Source organism: Macrobrachium rosenbergii, chromosome 5 (assembly GCF_040412425.1).
Source record: "Macrobrachium rosenbergii isolate ZJJX-2024 chromosome 5, ASM4041242v1, whole genome shotgun sequence".
Lineage (NCBI taxonomy): Eukaryota > Metazoa > Arthropoda > Malacostraca > Decapoda > Palaemonidae > Macrobrachium > Macrobrachium rosenbergii.
Window position 1 is genome coordinate 46,007,489 of NC_089745.1, and position 19,318 is coordinate 46,026,806.

The 19,318-nt window shown below is 40.5% G+C and overlaps 1 protein-coding gene across 6 annotated transcripts in view; it reads right to left on the minus strand.

The window, feature by feature from the left end:
• Positions 1–19,318, minus strand: part of LOC136838739 (anoctamin-4) — a 228,983-nt gene that overhangs the window by 81,480 nt on the left and 128,185 nt on the right. For all 6 annotated transcript variants that reach the window (XM_067104191.1, XM_067104189.1, XM_067104187.1 and 3 more), the window contains one exon: positions 12,422–12,522. In XM_067104191.1, the coding sequence (XP_066960292.1) occupies positions 12,422–12,522 (101 nt within the window). The remainder of the gene's footprint in view (positions 1–12,421; positions 12,523–19,318) is intronic.

Sequence of the window (19,318 nt, forward strand, 5' to 3'; positions counted from 1 at the left end):
ATGTAGTAAAAGGGCTTTACTGTATCTCAAAAGCTTGGGCTGCACACTACAAAAGAACCCATCTCAATCATGTTCAGTATACTACATGACTTTTCAAGCTGCATTCAGTGCAAACATACAAACAGATCAACAGTATGAATACACTGTTAAATGAAAAACATATGTCAGCAAGTCCTATGTTAAAACAATAATAGTATGCTTGATTTCTTCTATAAATATGCAGCCATCTAATTAATACATCTATTAATTAAGGCCAATTAGCCACACTGACAGGCCAAGATCCATGGCCTGTCTATGCAGCGGCCATGTCACCATCAGCTGGTAATTCTCAACTTCTGTTTCTCATTCCCTATTTTGTCCTTTTATTATTTCATCTGAAAATATTTTAAGACTTTATACTGTAGAGTATTTTCTATTTCGTTTAGTGGTAATTCTGAATTAACTTTACAGTATTTTAATTTTTGCTTCCACCAATAAATGTTTAATAAATGCTTATATGTTACTTTTGTTAAATGCATATTTCCAATATGCAGCACAGTAACTACATGCCATTATATAATATGCACACTGATTTTGTTGGAGGTATTAAACCATACACAAATAGTTATCAATACTTTCCTTTAAGTCAAAACTTTTTATCTATTGACACTCTGACTATATCAGGGTTAATCTTTACCCTTAGTGCTGCATCTTGTTTTCTCTAACTTCAGTCAACCTCAATGGCAAAGGGTTTAGTTGAATCAGACTAGAGTCAACCAAAACAATGGCATAAATAGTCAAACTTTCCAAGTCAGGATTTGGCAAACAAAATTCACAACAGTCAATGTAATGAAAAATACCCATAACTAGAATATTTAAAAGCAGTGTATGCAGGTACAGCACATAGAATTTCAATACTTTGGATTTAAAAAAAAATGTTAAGACTAGAATTAACTGATTTCCTATATCTTGGATGGTAAATTGATCAATATGTTATAGCTTTCAACATCTTCCACTTGGCCCTTGGATCACTTATGACCCACACAATCCAACCCAAGAGTCACTCGAGACAAACTGACATGACATTCTCGGTGATTTTTTCACTTGTTAACTTGACCCTTTTGTGTTTTGCTTTTTCGTTGAGTACTGATCTTTGTGACCTGGAATGCCATCTTTAGAATGAGGTATATTTAGTCTTTATTCAGAGAGTGAACATTTCAACTCGGAAATACCATCTGAGGGCCAAAAACATTATGTATCATATCTTCCTAAAAACACATGGGAAATGGTTAAGGACCCTTCACTGAGAAAAAATACTCCCTGCTTAAATGGTAGGCAAGTCTCTTCATTTAAAGTCAACTGAGACTGTTGTCATTCTAAGCGGTGTTAAAATTATAAAGTGGCTATGGGCACGAGGTTTCCAGCCCTTATCCCTTACTGTTCCCAATATAAAAAACAAAAAAATATGATCTAACAGCTTGAGGTTTGGAATGTGAATGGGAGCAGTAGAGAAAAGAGGGAATGTATGTCAGCAGATGTCTCGGTAAAGCTGGAGGTTATGGTTCCTAGGGAGGTCCAAAGTAAACAAATAAGGTGCTCAGAACTGAAAATGGCATAAGATAGGTCTGGTGTGAGAGAGATTAAGGTAAGGGATGATGTAGCTCTTGTATCACAAAGACTGCACGTATATAAGAATAAGAAATAAGTTGGACCCTTGATTGCGTAGATAATGGAATGGTTGTATGTGGTAGCTTGAGTGTTTAGGGAAAATGCTGTATGTGGCAGACATACAGCTTCTGACAGAACTGATAATTTCCAGTTTCAAGAATATATGATGTCCAAGGTAATTTCATGGAAGCAAAATATATATCAAAATATAGCATGTAGACATAAGAGTGACCTACTTGATGTCGAAGTGGGTCTGAGACAAGGGTGTTTTATGTATCTGACTGCTCAATTTTTCATTGATGATGGCACTAGAATCCAGAGCAAGCACATACGTAGGTTCAAATTTCTTGGATATAAGCATAGGTTCTGGGATGATTGCAGATATTGACTGGTACAAGCAGTCCCCAGTTATCAGTGGGGGTTGCGTTCTGATAACCAATATTGGTGATTTTCAGCACATTTTTTACGCTTATTGGTGCCAATAAGCACCAAAAATCATCGATTTTTGGTTATTGGCACCTGTTAGGTCTGTATCAGAGCCAATACCTGATTATCGGCGCCGATAAGCAGAGAGTGGCGCATATCGGCACCAAAAATCGATTTTCATCATGAGACAAGCCCCAAAAAACAGGATTTCCAATAACCAAGCCCGCCAATAAATGGAGACTGCCTGTAATTGTAAACAGTTGGTGTAGGTACTAGTGAAAGTGTTTGAAAGTGTAAGAAGGGGACCCCTAGAGTGACTCTCAGCAAGAGTTGTATTTGGAAACTGCCAGGAAGAAGGAACAATTAATGAAAGTACAGATGATGGAGGATGCTGGATGTGAGATGGGAAAAACCAGAACAGGTGAGTAACGAGGGTAGAAAGATTGTGCAAGGGTTTCCAAAAAACATTTCCTGAAACGTGCACTCACACGCACACACACATACACTCTGCTATCGTCAAAAAATAAATGTATGCAGTCTAAATATGACTAAAAAAATGTACAAATATGTACATGTGAATCTCAATTAAATTAATTTAGAAATGACTTATTTCTAGACTACCAAGGCAAAGGTTGCAAGATGAAACACATTGGATGAACATGTAACTGTGTGAGCATAACATAATGGAAAGACAAGCAAGTCTTGTTGGTAAAAATTTGTTGGTAAAAATTAAAAGAACACATGATTGATCCCAAATAGATGGTTAAAAGGCTTATTCAGAATCTTGTCAGCTTTATATAAAATTATCCTCATATGAAAATTAACAAAAACTATCCTAATATGAAAATTAACAGTCTCATAATAAAATGTCAGCAGCCACAACATGTAAGCATAGCTGACCAGGCACTGAGACTAATCAAATAATTAAAGGTGACTGGTCTTAAAAAAGGGATTTTGACAAAGGAAAAATCTATTTCTGAGGGAAGACCTGTGTCACCCGGTGAAATTACCATTAAGCACTAATTTCTAGGTATTAGTATTGCTAAAAATACCAGAGAAAAAAGCTATCAGGAATGTTGGGGTTACTACCCCCAGATCGATCATCTATAATCAAATAGACGTCGGTATAAATAAGGGTGAGTGAATATTGCCACTGCCACAGGCCTCTGCTCTGTAGACATCCCAATGTCAAAAACCCCGGAAAGTGAGGACCCGACCCAAAGCCAGCACTCACCGTCCCGCTAACCGACGACCCCAGCGCCATCTGTACCCATTCCAGGCTAGCACCCACCCACCAAGCTTGGTATGCCTAGCCGGGTGGGAAATTCTGGAACACGGGAGGGTCACCGGGTGACACAGGTCTTCCCTCTCCCTCAGAAATAGATTTTTCCTTTGTCAAAATCCCTTTTCTGAGTTCGACCTGTGTCACCCGGTGAAATCGTAACAGAGAATCATACTAAGCTTGGAGAAAGTCTTCAATAGAACAAGTAGTTAGATGGACATAAATAAAAGGACCAGTACTAACTTTAGTTTAATTATCCCAGCAGCAAAAATATATAGTAAGAACAATTAACAGTAAAATTTGATTAATAACTAGGGATAAACATGAAACAACAACTGTAAGGTACCAAAACTTAAAGCTAACAGTTACAAAAATTAGTAAGGCACCCAGAAACTTAAAGACTAACACCACAGACAAGTACAACATCTCAGAAACTTAAAGACTAACACCGCATCAAAAGTACAATATCACATGTTCAGGAGTCAGGCTGTAAAGCATGCCTGACCTAGGAGAAGATGGCAGGGTAAGTAAATGAGGCAGGTAGGCGAGAGGGGAAGAGGACAGGGTAATAAAGATTAATACTTTAATCTAGGGCGGAAGGGACAATGCTCCCTGCAGTCACTGTAGAGAATTTCAGAGCTTCCAGTGATTTAAGGTAGTGGCGTTTAAACACTGATGGAGATTTCCAACCCGTATACTTTTTAAGATCTTCAAAATTCATATTATGAAAATAATTAGTGGAGGTGGTCACTGCACGGATATCATGAACCTTAGGTACTGAATCCGGGTTAGCTTGTTTAATGAAATAAAGGATCTGTTGTCTGATGGCCTTTAAGGAAAGTGTTCCTCCTTTTTCCCTGATAAAAAGAGGGCCAGACAAAACCTGAGAAGTTCTCTGTAAATAAGCCCTTAGGATAGTGACTGGACATAAGGATGGATCCTGTGGAAGGGGGATAACCTTCCAAGGGGACCACCTATCCTGAGGGTCTTCGTTTTTAGCTAAAAATCTTTGATCTGGAGAAAGAAGAACTTCTCCTGACGGGAGGAAATCAATATGATTCGTACCTCTAGAGAGGGCGGACAGTTCAGAAATCCTGGCACCTGAAGCTAGGCTAATTAAGAACAATGTCTTTCTTAACAGATTTAAATATGGACACTGATCATTATCAGTGTCCGATGCTAATTTCAGAACGTCATTAAGGAACCAAGAAACCGGGTGTGGACGGATTGCTGGTCTCAGACGAGCGCATGCTCTAGGGATTGATGAAAAGTATGAATCTGTTAAGTCAATATTGAAGCCATGTAAAAATACCTTTTTTAAGGCTGACTTTGCTGTGGTAATAGTGGTTGAAGCCAGACCCTTTTCAAACAATGACCTGAAGAATGATATTGCTAAATTCGTGGTCATGACTTGAGCTTCAGATTCTTTCAGGAATGCTGCTAACTTTTTAACTGCTGAATCATACTGTCTGAGAGTAGATTCCCTATTATCTGATTCCAAAAACAGTGTATTGACAGGATCAATATCTGCACCTCTCTGAGCAGCGAATTTCATGAAGTCCACAGAGCCAGGGCATTTAGAATTCTTGAGGAAGCTGACACAGTCCGAGTTTGTACTATTTGGGTCAGCTGTGGCCTGGGTATTTGAATACACCGGAGCTTCAACTCCAGAAGAAGAGGAAACCAACTGCTCTTCGGCCAGTTGGGTGCTACCAGGGCCACCTGACCTTTGAATGACCTGAGCTTGTGCAAAACTTTCATCAGCAGGTTTATTGGTGGAAACAGATAGATTTTCTGCCATATGTTCCAATCTATTGACATTGCATCTGTGGAGTGAGCCAGAGGGTCCAGATTGGGAGCAACATAACATGGAAGTTTGTGGTTGCTCTCCGTGGCAAACAAGTCTACCTGAAGACCTGGAACCTGACGGCGAATCCACTCGAATGAAGTTCTGTCCAGGGACCATTCCGACTCCAGCGGAGTTGTCCTGGATAGAGAGTCTGCAATGACATTCCGGACTCCTGCTAGATGGGTGGCTGACAGGTGCCAATTGTGCTTTTTTGCCAGGGAGAAAATGGCTATCAACACCTGATTGATCCGGCTCGATTTGGAGCCCCCCCTCTTTATACAATGCACCACTACTGCACTGTCCAGAACCAGCCTGATATGAACCTGTCTGGGTGGACGAAGTTTTTTCAGAGTTAGAAACACTGCCATTGCTTCTAGAATGTTGATATGGAACTGGCGGAACATTGTGGACCATGTACCTTGAACTTTTTTGTGGTGGGAATATCCTCCCCAGCCGCTTAAAGAAGCGTCTGTGTGGATCACTAGAGATGGAGGAGGAAATTGGAGGGGTACTGACTTAGAAAGACTTTTGACTGTGGACCACAGCCGGAGTCTTTTCTTCAACACTAGCGGAATTAATGACACCTTGTCTCTAAGCTTTATATTGGCTCGTCTCCGCCACACTCTGTTTATGTCTTTCAGTTTGGCTTTCAGAAGCAGATCTGTGACAGATGCGAACTGAAGAGAACCCAGGACTCTTTCCTGAGTCCGGCAAGAGGCTTTCCTGCATTTGAGGAACTGCCTGGTGGCTTTGGCTATTTCCCTCCTTTTGGCTGGCGGAAGAGACAGTTTGTGTGAGTCTAGGTCCCACTGGATGCCTAGCCACTGAAACCGAGCCTCCGGAACTAGGCGGGATTTCTCCCTGTTTATCTGGAAGCCCAGGGACTCCAGAAACTCGGTCACTATGGCTGTAGCTCTCCGGCATTCCTCGGCGTTGGATGCCCAAATTATCCAGTCGTCCAGGTATGCGGCTAACATGATCCCCTGGGACTGCAACTGCTGCACTACTGTTTCTGCCAGCTTGGTGAAAATTCTGGGCGCTATGTTGAGCCCGAATGGCATGACTCTGAATGAGTAGGCTTGTTTTCCTAGTTTGAATCCTAGGTAAGGAGAGAAGTTTCTCGCAATCGGGACGTGATAGTATGCGTCTGAAAGATCTATAGAGGTGGTGACGGCTCCACGGGGAAGTAGGGTCCGCACCTGCAAGATTGTAAGCATGCGAAATTTGTCGCATTGAATGTAAAGATTGAGACGAGACAAGTCTAAGATTACTCTTTGCTGACTGGAGCCTTTCTTCGGAACGCTGAACAGTCTGCCTTGAAATTTCAGGTGTCTCACTTTCTTTATAGCCCTCTTTTGAAGCAGTTCCCTTGCAAAGTCCTGTAGGGCTTTGGATGGAGGCTGATGGAACCTGACTAGCGGGGGAGGGTCCTTGATCCAACTCCACCCCAGACCTTTGGAGACTATGCTGTGGGCCCACGGGCTGAAGGTCCACTGGTCCCGAAAAAGATATAGCCTCCCGCCTACCTGAAGAGGCTCATTGGGAGGGGGAGGGCTTGCTTCCTCTGCCCCGGCCTCCTCTCCCCCGAGAGAGGGAACGCAATGCAGCCTTGCCCCTGAAGGAGGCTCTTGCTCTGCTTCCCCTTGCGTTCCGGTTAAAACCCCGAAACGACCCCTGGCTCTCATACGAGGGATTGAACGCCGGAGACGTGACGAAGGTTCGGGAAGCAAGGGAATGCTGAGCAGGTTGCATCAGCACGTATTGTTGAGGCTGGGCCTTCGAGGTTGAAGGCTGACCGATCTGGGAGACGGGTACAGCCTGCATAATGGTCTGAGTCTGTGGTCTCTTGAACTTTCTATGGCGTTTCCCTGGCCTATTGTGAGATCCGGCGGAGTCGGGAGCCTTCCTCTTGGCGGGAAGACCCCAGCGGGAGCGGAGACTCTGGTTTGCCCTGGTTGCCTCTGCCAGGACACTGTCCACCTCGCTCTCGGGGAAGGTATTAGCCCCCCAGAAAGAGCTTTTCATGAGCCTATTGGGCTCGTGCCTTATGGTGGCGTCCGCAAAGATGTGTTTGCGGCAGTTCATTCGCGCCACCATAAAGTCAAACAGATCTGATTGAAATCCCGCCAACAGAGATTTCGTCAGGACTTGGAAGAGCGGATCCTCAGAGATCACCGCCGTAGCTTCCGTTAGGCACAGGGAATTCATAGACCGACTCAGTCTGCATCTGGCCTCGAACTCTGTCTTCAGAAGAGCCTCCGGGATCTTAGGAAGCTGCTCACTGAATAAAGTCGAAGCGCAGTCCGGGTCGAGTCTGCCCACCGTGAATGTAGCAGGAGCACCCGACCAAAATTCTGAATCTCCGGGGAAGACCAGTGAAGTGGGATCTGTCTCCCGGAGCTGAGGCAGCGGCTTACCCTCTATGCATGCCTGAGCGGTCACTAAGGCCACCTTAGACATGCAGGGGGTTGGGACTTTATCCCCCAAAGAGAACATCGTAAAGTTCCCTTTGAAGGGAGTCAGCTTGGTGTTATCTGCCTCCCACTCCGTCAGAGTGCGCAGCAAGGCAGACTGAGCCTGGTCCCTTGGAAAGATGACAGTTTCCATGGGGACCCTGTCCGACCTAATCCAAGCCTCCTCCGTCAATCTGGCGTAGCCTGGGTAGGGAGGCACCAGGTCGGGTGGGAAGAACTCCAGCTCTTCCAACCTGCGTGTTCCTAAACCCTCAATTGTAAGGGTATCTTCATGCTGGGGAGCATGAAGAGCCAAACGCCAAGGATTTCCCTTATCAAAGGGAGGAAGGGTGGAGGCATCCGGAATGGGGTGAGACAGCGCCGGACTCCCGGAGCGCACGAACCCGGAGAGCACACTCTCCTGGCTCTGGATCCTCTGAGTTAAGGACCTCCAATGTTCATCGGAGGTCCTCAGGCCCGAGGCCAGCTCAGAGGAGAGCTTACTCAACTTAACGTCTACTTCCTTGTTAAACTTTTGCAGAAGCAGTTCTGCAAAAGTCTCAGGGTCAAAAGCAGGCTGGGGGCCTCGCCTTAGCTGCCCTTGATCTCGACCCCTTGACAGGGGGAGTAGCCTTGCTTGTTGAAGCCACCGGACTAGACGCCCGTGACTTCGAAGGAGGTAGAGGAGTAGCCTTACGTGAGGAAGAGGACTTGTAGCCCTTGACTTCAAGGTCTTCACCTTGGGGACAGTCGATCTTGATCTGTCCTCAAGGTAGGAAGACTTCTGGAACCCCTGAAAGGATGGTACGGAAGAAGAAGGGGAGTTAAAAAGGGAGCTCGCTCCCCCTGCCTCACTTACCTCCCTACCTACCACCTGGTCCGGTTCTACGTGCATCGGTTCCAGATCGAGGTTGATGGCAGCCACTTCTTCGGTCACTTCCCTGCATAGATTGTCATCTTGGGAGGGTTGCGTCTCCTCCCGGATCTGCTCGATTAAGGGGGCGGCGACATCCGCAGGGACAGCAGCAGAGATCCGGGCGCCGGGGTAGAGGAGATTGCATATAATCTCTGAAAGAACATAAGGCTTCCCCAACGGGACGTTCCTCCCAAACCCGCTAACCCAAGCCTTCGGAGTTGACAGCGAAGAATCCCGGGAAGTGCGGTCGGCCTGAAAGAAAACGAGGGCTTACTAAACCAGACACCATACTTGTATAATCAACAATCATAAGGTATGTGGTCAAGAATGTTATATTCAACAAAATAAGCAATGTAGTCGAGTAAACTAAAGGCAGTGGACTTGAAGCTTACCAACTCATCCAAAACCTGCTCATACAGAGCGTAGCATACTTCACATCCATGCGGGTGCCAAACGACCAAGTCCCCCACCCGGACTGCACAGCCGGAGTGGGAACGGAAGACTACGTGGCCGTAAGGTTGGTGCAGAACTGCGGTGCACCCGGTCTCCTGACAGCGTACCATCTGTAAGTGGAGACAGTACATGAGTATGCTAGCTTAAGGCACGCCGGAGTAGAACCGGCGGAGATAGAAGCCTTAAACTAGTGTAGGTGATGGTACATGCTTATCAATAAGACAGAACCTGCCGGAGTAACCCGGCTGAATAAAGATAATATATATAATACATGACTAGATAAGTTAAGGACCGCCGGAGTTAATCCGCCGGATATAGTACACCTTAACCTAAGATCATGCAACATAGTAATTAACATGAAATAAATGAAAAACAAATACTGCCGGAGTCCGGTAGCGATACATAATGGTTAACAAATATGTGTGAACAGCAGTACATAGCTGGTTATGACATTCCGGTCCGGATACCTCAGACCTCCTGCTACTCCCGCCATTGGTAACAGCGGAGGAGGCGGAGAGGTGAACTCACTACTAAAACGGCTCCCGTGCATGTAGCGGAGACCGGGTAGTGAATAGCGCCAACCGACTGAGAACCAAACCCACCGGAGTGGAAACGGGCAAGAGGGCAACGGGAGATCCGAAAAACCGGCGGAACGGAACCAGCGAAAGTAGGACAGAAACCCTGGACTTGTGTACGGAGTTCTAGCTAACCCGGAGGAAAGCGAACAAACGGGACACTAGCTAAGTGGCTGAAACCTTAACGCGGAGGCCAGAAGGGTGGGAGACACCTATCTGGACGCCGGTCTAGACTCCCCATGGGGTGACGGTCGAAAGAGACCGACGTCCCACACGCGGGGAGGAGATCACACGCTAAAGAGCAGGGAGGGAATAACAAAACGGCGGGGTCGAGCAGAAGTGGCCAGGTGGATGGGAAAATCCCCCGGACACCGATAGAAACTCCCCACGGGGCGCCGGTCCTGGGGACCGACTTCCCACACGCAGGGAGAAACTAAAGACACCGGCCAAATGTTATCTAAAGGGTAAGGGAAGTTAGGCTAATAACATGAGAACTTCAACAATCTATGACTCTCCACCCTTCCCCGACATCAAGACTTTGACTGGGAGAAGGGCAAGAGGGAGGGAGGGGGGGGAGAGAAATTCCCGCGAAGATGGTCACCCAACAACCGAGAGACTGGGCGGTAATAGGCTACATACTGAGGAGACCCCCTCCTATACTAACCTACCTCCCAAATCAACTGGACTGGACAAAAATACCAGAACAGAGGAAGGGTGGGAGGGGAAAAGGGAGGGGGGGGGTCTCAGATGCCTAAGGACACCCATCAACCAAACGGTACGGTCGGATGGAACCAAGGAATGGGGAACTCCCTCAACCAACCCACGCCTCCCTCCAAGCCTCGAAACGACATGGTCGGGAGAGAAGGGAGATGAGTCACATGAAATACGCCTAACATAATTAGCCTAACCCCCCGATGTAGATGAGAGGGCTAGGCTAGAAACCCAATAACACTGACTAAGTACTGCTAAAAGTTAACCAAAACAATATAAATAAACGTAAATAATATCATATACATACAAAATTTTAATAAGAACTTGTGCTAAGGAAATAGCCTAACAGCTCGCAACGAACAGGAAGCGGGCAACCAAAATGGCCGCTCCTGACGCCAAGCCCAAGACAATTTAATCCAGAAATATACATGTCATCCATCACTTAATATATCAGATAAACCGACAGCGAGACAGCACCACCTTGGAGGATGTATTCTTCCAACGTGAGAGGAAGGTGCCAACAAAAGAAAGGGAAAATAATGAATCAAAAACGAGAGGGGGAAGCCTCCCCAAAAATTAAATATCTGACAATATTGGCACCACCTCCCCTGCGACGGAAGAACAAACCGTCCAAAAGGAACTTCCTGAAGGGGTATAATATTAGAATACGAAAAGGAGATATGAATGACCAAGTGAGACACCCGCAGAATCGCGCCGCTAAGGCATCCCCCAAGGTCAAAATGACTGAGGCAAGACAAACGCAGAGGAACGCCTGATATTATTCAACCATATAATATTGAATTATGGATTAAATAAAATCCTCCATAACTATAAAACCCCACAAGAAGATGGTACTTAACTTAGTAGCAGTGAAATCCTCGGAAGACATGATAAATCCGAAAATAAGGCACAAAATCCCAAGAGCACAAGAAAAGCGTGATAAGATAAACGCGTGCTAGAATGGAATGTGTACAGATGGCGCTGGGGTCGTCGGTTAGCGGGACGGTGAGTGCTGGCTTTGGGTCGGCTCCTCACTTTCCGGGGTTTTTGACATTGGGATGTCTACAGAGCAGAGGTCTGTGGCAGTGGCAATATTCACTCACCCTTATTTATACCGACGTCTATTTGATTATAGATGATCGATCTGGGGGTAGTAACCCCAGCATTCCTGATAGCTTTTTTCTCTGGTATTTTTAGCAATACTAATACCTAGAAACTACTGCTTAATGGTAATTTCACCGGGTGACACAGGTCGAACTCAGAAATAGTTAATGGCTAACAGCTATAAATTCTCGTGTACACTACAGTACCCAAATCAAATTTTCATAATTTAAGCCATTTATATACCCAAACACTTAAGAAATCTATTCTAAATATAGGCAGCATACCAAACTGCAGGCTTAATACATATAATTGTCTTAAATAAGGCCAACATGGGTCATACTGAAGTTGCAAAGGTAAGAGAGTATTTGCCAAAACTGAAACATTTATATCATCATATACTAAGGATAAATCAAAAATTAAATTACAGTACCATAAAACAAAATTAAATCTGTAAAAATGAACACTTTCCCTGGATTACTGAAGATGATATGTATGAACATCTAAACTCAAACTTCCGGACTTAATTATCTTGTGGCTGGCCTCTACTGTAGCCCTGAGATGGTGTTTCTGAGTCAAAAGGCTTACCTCTCAGAACTGACTACCCAGTGCCAAAAATATTTATACAATGCAATACTTTGTAACAAACACTGAAAAATCCCATGTTCCAGCAATGATTTCAAACATGCTACTGAAATCTTTTAAGAAGTATTCCTTGTCCTTGTGCAAAATATATACAGTATTAACCTTAATTTTATTCACCATTATTTTTACTTTTACAGTAATGTGTTTCACTACTTCAGAACACCAACTACTGAGCAAAAAGTTTGTCTGCTTCTGTCTTCTAACAGTAAAACAAACCAAATCTGCAATACTGTATATGGGAAATTAAACCTACACAGATGTATGCACTACTTTCCACTAATTTTTTGTCCTATCATAACAATTAACAAAAATAGTAATTCACATGTACTGCTCATTGGAAAAAATTCAACAGTTAAGCCATACCCAGCTCAGTTTCAGTATAGCGAACCCTCAGGAGTATCTCCCATACGATTTGGCTTCTCTGGGAAGGAGTGAAAAATGATTCTCTGTCTTTGATGATGAACCTGAAAGAGTATTTCTTGTCAGCTTATGGTACATAAAAAAAAAATTGCGAATAAGTTCCTAAGGCTTTCCTCCAAGTATTGTATAATTGATTAATTATCGAAGTAAAATTTGCTAAAATACTAAAGGCATTAAAGTGAATTTCATAATTTCTTTCATAACTAATAGGTCATATAAAATACATCTGATTAATGAATCAAAGCCATTATTGTACACTGGGAAAATTACAAATGAATCAGTGTTCTAGCTATAGTTTTACTAAAGTGTTTCCATCAAGTCTTGCTTACAAGGCCATACCATAGATGGCACACTGAACCTAAAATAGTCATTAATATTTTACATATAGTGAGAACAGTAAACACCTCAGTTTAAAACCCACTTTAAAAGGAAGCTAGAACCAACCCTAAAATGTATCAAAAAGCAGTGCCCAGTGTCCTGCATACCTCTTGGTGAATTACTAATTCCAGTATGTTGTACATCAATTTCTTGAAATAATGCAACGTAAAGTGACTGAAAAATTTAGAGAAGACAATGACGTACTTAAAATAAAATAGTCTGTAGCATTTATCTTACTCCTAAATGATCATAATACAGGCAGTCCCCAGTTTACGACGGGGTTCCGTTTTTACGCCGCGTCGTAAACCAAAAATCGTAAAAAATCCTAAGAAAACCTTACTTTTAATGCTTTGGGTGTATTGAAAACGATGTAAACTGCATTTTTATTGAGTTTTTCATAAAATAAAAACTCCAATTTTGATTATCCTGCCGTTTTAGAGCCATATTTCTTCCGTCGGATCGGCTACGACGTGTCGTAACCCCAGAAAATGCGTCGTAACCCAGTAAATAATTTCTGATGAATATATTTGAAAAGCGTCGTAACCTCGGAATGTCGTAAGCCAGACCCGTCGTAAACCGGGGACTGCCTTTACTTCTATGGAACAGTGATTCCCACAGGCAGCTTTCCAACTCTGTGTTAAGTACTGTACATGGACTATGTACACAGATTATGAAGCATACAATACTTGAATAATTAAATACAAAAGTAATGTGAAACTATATACACAGGTAGATCATGATGTATAGTAATCTTACCAAGAACCAGAGTAAAGAGAAAATCTTTTTATTTTTTAGTGTTTACTCACCATATCATATAACCAGCCATTACTGTATTATATTTATTTTTTGAGACTCAAACAGCCTAGCAAATTATACCAAGACTAACAAAAGCAGTATCTACAAAAATTATTACACTCAATTTGATTTAATTCTTACACTAAAGTAGAGTACAAAATGTTTAGTACTAAAATCACTCAAAATTTACAGTGAAATTCCTTTTAACAAACATGGGCTTTCCAAACCCTGAAATAGACTTTTCTCAGCCTCAGATTGAACATCAGCACCTTTTGTATGGCATGTTCTCAATTCTGGTGACTCATTCTTAGACATTCTAACATATGAAAAAATGTTTTAATGAGCTTCATGAATATTTAAGAACCTGGGGAATTGCCTGTCCACTCCTCCAAGGTATAAACTAGAAAACTGATGATTAAGAGGGAAAGTACCATTTAACAAATGATTACTTCACATGACAAAATCATTTCTGCTCATCAAATTAGCCAACTTCAAAGAGGATTGCAACTGTGCCACGATAACAACTGGTAACCTCCAGTGCAAAAAAGTAACATAACCTAAATATTACCAAAGGTTTGGTACAGTGAGAGGTTTCTGCAATGACCGGAAGTGAACGGATTACAATGTGGAAATGAGTTTTGGGCGCTCAGGATGGCAAATCTCCAAAAACTATGAAGATCTTAGTAATACCTAATTCTTGCTATGTGGTGTATGGTTTTTGATTCCTCACCAAACATCCAGCAATATCCTATAAAATTTTAAGGGTAGCAGCCATCAAATAAAACTGAAGTTCCACAATGACCTTCTAGTTATTGGACTGAAACATCATACAATGTTAAGCATCTTAGTAGAAATTTTTAAAAAATCAGTTCCCATTCTTTAAGGTTAAAACAACAGAGTAGAGATCCTAGACATTTTGCAAAGGGTTAAACTACAAAGCAAGCAAGTCAGTCTATTATAGATACCCTTCAGACAGAATAAATTTTACAAATCATTTGGAAAACATTTTATTTGCTTTGCAAAAGCTTGCAAACTCATAATCAGTTATTAGTTAGTTATAAATGATTTGTTTAACCAGACCTCTGAAGTTATAAAAATACCATTTAGTGTTCAGCAATACTGAATACTGTTCACAAAGCAAATCATTATAAAGTCTAAAAGTACTGCACAGTGATGAGTTTTGCCGCACAAAAGCCTGCCCAAGTTATTTGTTGATAGTTGAGATACCTAACTCAACATCTGAGCAGAGAAGACTTCAGGGATATCCTTCTATACAGTACTTACATATTCAAGAATAAATGAAATACCTGGAAAATTAACTTTTGTGTGCTGATTTTTTTTTTAATTTACATATAATACAGTACAGTATTCACTTAAAAATGACAAAAACGTGTGGAGTGTTTATCTTGCTTTCACAGGATATTCTAGGGATATCTATTCAACTGACAGTGGTACAACCAATATTTTTCCATAATTTTAAAATGATCAAGTACAATATTACAGCAAATTCTATCCAACTTAGTTTACAAGAAAGCTGAAAGTTTCCTTGCAGAGTCAAGGATAAAATCTTTTGTAGAGCACAAGCACTACTACCTTGTACGTTCCAATAATATTACACTGTACAGTATGTATTAAGAACAGTAGTTTAACCAGACCACTAAGCTAACTCAATTAGCTTTCACAGGACTGGCTCAAAGGATTCGTCTTTTCTACTGATAAAGTTTAGATTTTACTTATAAAATAACAGCTCTTTAAACACTTTCTACCCCGGTTAACTGAAAATGGTGGAGATTCTGACAAAATTTCTTTAACTGACTTGCTTCCTAAACTTGTGTTTCGAGCAAAACCTTAACATATCAAAATAAAATCACCTTAAAAAACAACAAAAATTCTTTAATAAAGCCTAGATGTTTAGCAGACAAATATTATGATGTACAAAAAGATAGTTACTTCATAAAAAATGTCTCATCACTACAGAATTTCTTGCATGATACATCAAGATGCAGCTGGCTTACTGAAATCACTAGATTTTGTGTTACAACATAATATAAACATATACTATATACAGATATTGATCAATGCCAGTTATATGTAAGGGTAATCCCCATTGCTCATTTCTGCCCACATTCATGGTCTTTGAATGCCCCAAACATGGCACTTAAGTATTTTGTACAAAAGATAGAGGAAGAATGGTAATAGCCCAATTTATGTTGCATATGCAAGCCTTGGGCACCCATCAATCACCAGCTGAGCTGAATTCCCTAATTATTCTTTACTGCAGGATTCCCAAAAGCCTTTAGTTTAAAACTGTTTTATCCTTTTCCCCTTGCTATTCTTTTTCATCTCCACTGAGTGAGCATTTTTGTTTACATCTGAACTGAAACAGGCAGTGTTCTTTTGCCCAAGTTTGTTTCCCAAGTTTCCACCTTTCAATTTTCAAGTGCCTTTCTGTAAGAACAAGTAATTTATCTTAAGTGTTTTCTGGTGTTCCTGTTGAGTGCAGTATTTAGTATATTTGGAGCTTCTGGTATTGGTTATGATGGAAATTATCACTCAAAACTTGTGCTACAAGTGTTTATAAATTTACTAAGGGTAAAATACCAGAATGTAAACTAGAAAAACAAAAGAAAGCAAAATAGAAAGCAGAAACCATGTACAGTACCTGATCAAGCAGGCCTTTTATCTGTCACTAATTCCAGGGTGCCAATATTATTTCCAGATATATATATATGTGAATTCTTGTGAGTAAAGTGAATTGTATTTACTGTAATACTGCAAGAAGAAAGACTTGCTTGCAGGTGATGTTTTCATATAAAGTAACACGAGGAGATCAAATGCATCAAGTTAGACCGCATGAATCCTAAAGTGGTGCTTATCAACTACATAAAAATCTGACAGCATTCCAGGGTACTGAGGAATGACAAGGCCATGCAAAGACCTGGTGTGTGATCTGTAGCAGCTGCAATTATTTCTCAAGTGAAATCATTCAAGAAAAAACACTTTTCCATAGCAGATTTAAGCATGCTTTTGTATAAAAAATTACTACTTTTACAACACTATTAATAGATCTTGAAAAAATGCAATAGATAGCAGTTTCATAAAAATCACATTATGCCACTAAATGGCATAAAGTGTACAAGACAAAATTACAAAAAAATACCATGACAAAAATTAGTTAACAGAATAAGAAAAAATTCCATTTCAATTAACCTACAACCAATTCCTTTTCATGCACTGTGAATTTACAATATACAAATAGAGATATCCAGGGTCAGCATGTTAAATTAATAATAGAATAAGGCCAATAATTACTGGATCTGTAGGTAACATTTATTCTCAATGTTTTAAATAGAATAACTTCAAAGTCAGGAACATGAATCTTGCTAGTCTTAGAAAATAACTTGCTAATGAATTTGTATTAAATAAAGTTGTGCCTTCTAATCAAAATTTGCATAGTACATTCCTAAATATCACAAAAATTCTTTTAAATTTAGTTTTGTTGCTAGCTCTATAAACTGCATTAATAAAAATAATATATGTGATATTCTTAATTTAATTTTAGTTAAAATTAATAAAGAAAATTATAATGAATCTGATCATAACTGGTGTGTCATATAAATCATGAAGGTCCGGTTAATTCTCAATTGGCTACCACTGATTTTAGAAATCTTTATGAGATTCTGACACACACAAAGACCTTATTTGTTGTATCATGGCCACACATCATAAATATTTGAATCCAGATTTGGAAATATGCTATAAATATAAGAAATGTTTGGGTAATTCACCTTTGTTGATACATTAAAGATTTGTGCCACAAAATGTTTTACTGAATTAAAAAATAAGATACAGTGACAAATGATAGGTATAGTATACTGTATAGTGACCAATGATAGGTATATATTCCTAAGCCAGTCCTATTATAGCAAGTTTAAATTTACATTTCTGTCAAATAAATTCTTAACAATTAACCATCTGGATGGAAGGTTATGATATAGTTACAGCTTCAGATTTATTTATGATTTATTATCTTTAAATTATCCTTATATTATTTGAGGTGTATTCTACATACCCCAGAGGTGTTAAAGTCTCTACCTGTTTCATCAGATACTACAATTAATAACATTACATTATTACCTACATTAATAAAAAGTTTTTCTAGTTCTGAAATACTAGGACTTCCCTAACATACCAACTACAGTAGTACAGTATGACTTTTCGATTGATCTGCTCAGTTGTGTTGGTTTACTACTGCTTATGTAGAAGTCATGGACTTCTATATGTAAGAGTCAAATTTTTAAAAAAACAAACTGCTTCAGAATGGATTTCCAACTTAGATACTTAAGAAATGAAATACATGCATATATAAAGATACGTTCTCTATATTTACCTTTGACAGAGAACTATAACTTTTAACAGTGCTGAGTTTATTCTTGTTACAATTATTCAATTAGTGCAGTTGCATACTGGTGTAGTGTCCAGAGTTATGTACAGTATATGTGTAACTTTTACAACATGTGCATGGTTGCAATGACTGAGTCTGTGAATGTAACACTATTGCATTACTATTACTGTATTTGTTGAATATTTGTTTACATATTTGTTAATTTATGTTTTATGTACATATTGATTTGTGTGTGTGTGTGTGTGCTTGTGAATTTAATTATTTATAATTTATTGGTTTACTTATACTAGTTACAGTATACTGTAATGTCTTTTTCTGGAATTTCACATTATTCGGAGTTGAAGTATGTGTAAGGGTGCCACCACCCCTTATACCCTTTTCTGGTATCAACACCAGGCCTTTTGATGGTTGAGGAGGAAACTGTAAATATCAATGTGCATCAACTTCCTTGAGTAACTGCCATTCATCACTATCCCAGATCTTACTTTTCTTACTGTATTATTATCCTTAGGTATAAAGTAGACAAGATATATCAATACAGCACATTGGCTGAAAAGGATGAGTACTCGCAAACTTGAAAGTTCTAAACCCACTACCTGGTCCCCAGTCCAAGTCTACATGTACAGTATCATGATACTTCGTCAGCTCTTATTTTCTGTTTGTCAGAATTTTACAGACTGTTAATGTACCATTTCTTTTTCTTTTTTTTTGCAACGCCGACATTACTTTAGATATTACAAAAATAAGATGCACATTACAATGAAGTAACAGTTTAACAATGCACAATGAGAAATTTAATTTATTCTTAACAGCAATACATAAAAAGACATTTCCAATGTGCCAGATACATATCCATGAGTGGAGAACTACTACTACAGGCAGTCCCTCGTTAACGGAGGGGGTTCCGTTCGCCGATAACTGAAAATGGCCAATAATTATGGTAATAAATGGCATTTACAACATCGTAAGCGCCAATAAACTGCTTATCAGCACCATTAACAACTTACCGGGGCTGATAAACCGCTTACCGACACCAATAAACTGCTTACCATCACCAATAAACTGCTTACAGACACCGAAAATCACTTACTGTCGCCAAAAATTGGGTTTACGACATCGTTAGCCAAGCGCCACAAAACTGGATTGCAGTTAACCAATGCCGCCGATAAGCGAGGACTGCCTGTACAGTACTGTACATGCTTTATATTAACAATTTAAACAAACTACATATGCACCAAAATTTACATGGTTTAACCTCAACC